We start from the raw sequence: 4,339 nt of genomic DNA on the forward strand, positions 1-4,339 counted from the left end.
CCCCAATCTCGCCTCCCTCGCCCCCAATCTCTCCCCGCTCCGGCCGGATCCTGCGCCTCCTCCGCGCCATCGCTGGATCCCGCCTCGGCGAGATCCCGCCCCCGCCCCCGCGAGATCCCGCGGCCGCAGCTCCAGCTCCGTCGCTGCCCCCCCGTATCGCCCGGTGCGATGTGCTGGTAAATAAGGTCTACTCCGCTCCCTCCCCGTCGTTGCTTCGCCTCTCCTCTGACAGGGCCGCGGCCAGCGTCGGATGCCATGGGCAGCGGCGAGTCACGGCTGCTCACCGCGTGCGCGTGCTCGCGGCCGGCGCCGGCGTCCGTCGACGCGGAGCCCTGCCTGGACGACGCGCTCGGCCACTCCTTCTGCTACGCCTCCGCCGCCGCCTACTCCTCCTCCTTCCGCCACGGCATCTCCGGCGCCGCGCTCTCCGCCAACTCCTCCGTGCCCGTGCCGCTCTACCTCTCCTCCTCCGCCGCCGGCGCGGGCTCCGTGCCGCAGAACTACTCCTCCGCGTTCCACACATCCTCCTCCTTCTCCTCCGCGCCGCTGCAGCTCTCCAACCTCTCCTCGGGGCCCCTGTTCCTCTCCGGGCCCATCGACCGCGGCGCCCAGCTCTCCGGTCCGCTCGACGCCGCCGTGCCCTTCTCCGGCCCGCTCCCCACCAAGCCCACCAAGCGCACCTCCTCCTCGTCCAGAGGGCTCTCCAGCAGGTTCCGGAAGCCGTTATTCGGCAGCCTGCGGCGGAGCGTGTCGGAGAAGCACCAGCCGGCGCTCATGGTGCCACTCCGCCGAGACGACGGCGTGCAATGGGCGCACGGGCGCGCAGGGGAGGACCGCGTCCACGTGGTTGTCTCCGAGGACCAGCGTTGGCTGTTCGTCGGCATTTACGATGGCTTCAACGGCCCTGAGGCCCCCGACTTCCTTGTTGCCAACCTCTACCGCTTCCTCCTACGCGAGCTTCGTGGGATATTCTACGAAGAGGCAGACAGGGATAGCAAGCGGCTGTGGCAGTTCCTCGCCGACGGTGATGACGATGACAACGAACTCGACTTTTCAGGTTCCGGCAGGTTTGCAATGTCGCTTGCCAGGCTCAAGGAGCGGCGGTTCAACATGTGGGCACATGCAGCGGCTGTGGGTGATGATGAAATCAGCAGGGAGTGGGGTCCCAAGAAGTTGGAGGCAGCGCCAGCAGTGAGGGATCATGGAGCTGTGCTTGGTGCGCTCACTCGGGCGCTGGCCTCGACGGAGGCAGCATACCTCGACATGACTGACCAATCAATGGGATCCCACCCAGAGTTGGCGGTGACCGGGGCATGCCTGCTTGTGGCATTGGTGAGGGATGACGACGTGTATGTAATGAATCTTGGGGACAGCCGCGCCATTGTGGCGCAACGAGCAGATGATGACCATGGTTGCGGGCTTGGAGCCATGAGGATGGATGATATTGGCGTGGGATTGGAGATCGAGTCAAGGCCTGTCGGATATCCCATGATTGGGCTTGAGGCACTGCAGCTATCTATCGATCATAGCACCAGCATCGAAGAGGTAACTTTGTGCTGACACTGGTGATACCATATATTTTCTGCATAAGCAACTGCTGACATAACTTAGAATGAGCTTGTAGCTTATAGCCTTATATACATTTATGTCCTATTGACCTGCTGTTCCACTGTTTATTATGTGTATGCCAGAGCTTCTGTCATTGTTTGTGAGCAATCTGCTCGTGTCTCTAAATGGACAATGTGTGTGCCTCTGTCAGCAGTAAGGCACTCTAATGATCAAACCATCACATTATTGTTCTATTCCGGCGTTGCATTCATATGTCGTAGAACTAACCATGGAAATTATTTTATTGCAAATATCTGGAAGCTTTAAAGTTTAAACAATGAGGCAAAAGTTTCATGTCTTTATGAAAAGATAATGTATAGAACACTTATTATCCTTGATGCCTTATTTTCAGTTGGTCAGAGTCACACCCATTTGTTTCATCATTTGGTCATTTGCTGTTAGGTTCCATTTCCATTGCCCTTATTTGTCTTTAAATTTGTCAATGAAAGCAGTTGGGTTTTTTAGCGCTTGCACTATTTATGCCTATGAATTCATATTATTTGTTATGATATGCAGGAAGTGCAGAGAATCAAACGTGAACATCCAGATGATGATCAGTGTATCGTAAATGACAGAGTAAAGGGCCGTTTAAAAGTTACCCGAGCATTTGGCGCTGGGTATCTCAAGCAGGTAATTGTGATACGGCTTGGTTGGGTGTTTACTAAGATATTTAACCCTACTCTCATAGTTCTTTTTTTTTTGCCTGTTAAAAACTTATTTTCGAATGAGTATGAATTTGTTACCAGTAGTTAGTGCTTTTAATTTTGAATTATTTAGAAACTACTTTTAGAAGTTCCAATTGGTCTAATGTAATAGAAAACCTAGATAAAGCTTACCTAGAATTTGTGTATGTTGTACAGGCGAAGTTGAACAATGGATTGCTCGAGATGTTCCGCAATGAGTACATAGGTGATGCACCATACATATCATGCATACCTTCTCTTTGCCATCACAAGCTCACTTCAAGGGACCAGTTTTTGGTACTTTCTTCCGATGGCTTATATCAGTACCTGAGCAACGAGGAGGTCGTTCTGCATGTTGAGAATTTCATGGAGAGATTTCCTGAAGGCGATCCAGCACAGAGTCTAATTGAGGAACTTCTTTCCCGTGCAGCAAAGAAAGCTGGTAAGCTTTGCCTGTCATGCCTGTTCTTCCATACCATGTTTCTCATATTTCAATTCTTGATTTGTTTATATGTGACCATTCCTTGTTTTAATCAGCGTTACACGTGTACAGAAATGACATGGTCACGTGCAAATTCATGTACACAAATGACATGGCCATGTCCCTGATATATTATTCCAAATAATAATAGAATGCTGTTAAGTTATCTTTACCAGATAGCAGTCAAAATTCCTAGCTAGGCTACCCAAATTTAGATTGTCTCTGTGAAGGACCTCACATCATTCAATCATTTTCTTCCAACCGTATGCCATCTCACATTGATGCAATTATTAACATTTGGTCATTGGCTTATTGCTATGTGCCGATACATTACGTCATACATCTAGGCTGGTTTGAGTTATCTTGAATGTCAAATGTGTTTTGATCTGTTTTTGCCCCATTTCTTCTTTGGCTTTCCAGGTATGGATTTCTACGAGCTACTAGATATACCTCAAGGGGACCGGAGGAAATACCACGACGACGTCACCGTCATGGTTGTTTCCCTGGAAGGTAGAATATGGAAATCGTCTGGAACTTATGTGTGATGTTCAGCCGGAACAATGTCAGCATCAACATTTATGGTGCGGCCCCTGCAGCTGGTCAGCGCCTCCGAGCGGAGTTCGTACATGCTCATCAAGACAGAAATAACCCCACACTTGACAGCTTGGCAGGCAGATGATGTGCTCCATGCATTTCTGAAAGCTGTATTCTCCGATCGGAGACCGTGGCTGGTCCAGATCTCAGGTTCAGCACAAAACACAGCCCATGAGCCAGATTAACACCGCGGAGAACCGACAGGAAAAAGGGGGAGCAATCCCTGTCAGATTAGAGTTAGAATTCGCCTTGTCCTGCCACCCGCAGCGTTAATTGGTCACGGTACTCGCCTGTGGCAGTTTTCCCCTACCTCGCTGTGGTGTTGTAGAAGGTTGTTGCTTCTTTTCTACCCTTTCTGGGAGAGGGAGGAGACCTCTGGGACAGGCAATTTTTCTGGGTCATGTAGGGGGTGTCATGAGCCTGTACGGGGCTCGAACTGTCCTTCAGAAAGAAAAATGACCATTCGCTCCTCGTTTTGTGCTTTATGTTGTCTTTCTCGACCCTGATTGTTGGCAAATCATATTCCGCGCGCAATGCCAAGCAAACGCCCACGCCCACGCCCGCGCATAAGGTGGGTCACCCTGGGCCTGGCCCAAGAAGCTCGCGCGACGGTGGTGAGGCGGAGGACGACCTTAGGGGTACGGGTGCGGCTCTGGGAAGGCGGCGGTGAGGGCAGAGAGGGGTAGCGAGGCCGCGGTTGCCGGTGCCGCGAGGAACAGGAGGTCTCTTGATTTTGTTCCTGTATCCTGCGTGGCGATAAATGGATCTTGACCGAGGCTTTTAAATCGAACTATTAGAGGCCCAGCTTTTCAAGATTCGGCCGATGTTCTGCTTGGCCTGCTTCAAAGACATGTCCGGCATGGTGAAGATATTTGGGTTGCCAAAGTGTTACATATTTTGTAGAACGAGCACCCCAATGTTTTTTTTTGCGGGTGAGCACCCCAATGTTGTGTGTCGTTTTCATCCAGAGGAA

The 4,339-nt window shown here is 51.5% G+C and overlaps 1 protein-coding gene across 1 annotated transcript; it reads left to right on the forward strand.

The window, feature by feature from the left end:
* The first annotated feature begins 6 nt into the window (after window positions 1-6).
* Window positions 7-3,851, forward strand: LOC123145137 (probable protein phosphatase 2C 26). The gene is made up of 4 exons (XM_044564462.1): window positions 7-1,545; window positions 2,125-2,238; window positions 2,469-2,733; window positions 3,193-3,851. The coding sequence occupies exons 1-4, from the start codon at window positions 256-258 to the stop codon at window positions 3,315-3,317; spliced, it is 1,794 nt and encodes a 597-aa protein (XP_044420397.1). The 5' UTR covers window positions 7-255; the 3' UTR covers window positions 3,318-3,851.
* The last annotated feature ends 488 nt before the right edge of the window (window positions 3,852-4,339 follow it).

The sequence above is a fragment of the Triticum aestivum genome, chromosome 6D (assembly GCF_018294505.1).
Source record: "Triticum aestivum cultivar Chinese Spring chromosome 6D, IWGSC CS RefSeq v2.1, whole genome shotgun sequence".
Taxonomy (NCBI): Eukaryota; Viridiplantae; Streptophyta; class Magnoliopsida; order Poales; family Poaceae; genus Triticum; species Triticum aestivum.

What these genes read in the sequence shown, in the direction of transcription:
- LOC123145137 (XM_044564462.1), top strand. Translation starts at nt 256, where the DNA reads ATGGGCAGCGGCGAGTCACGGCTGCTCACCGCGTGCGCGTGCTCGCGG. An exon ending in ATAGCACCAGCATCGAAGAG is followed by an intron (nt 1,546 to 2,124) that starts GTAACTTTGTGC and finishes TATGATATGCAG; the next exon opens with GAAGTGCAGAGAATCAAACG. An exon ending in GCGCTGGGTATCTCAAGCAG is followed by an intron (nt 2,239 to 2,468) that starts GTAATTGTGATA and finishes TATGTTGTACAG; the next exon opens with GCGAAGTTGAACAATGGATT.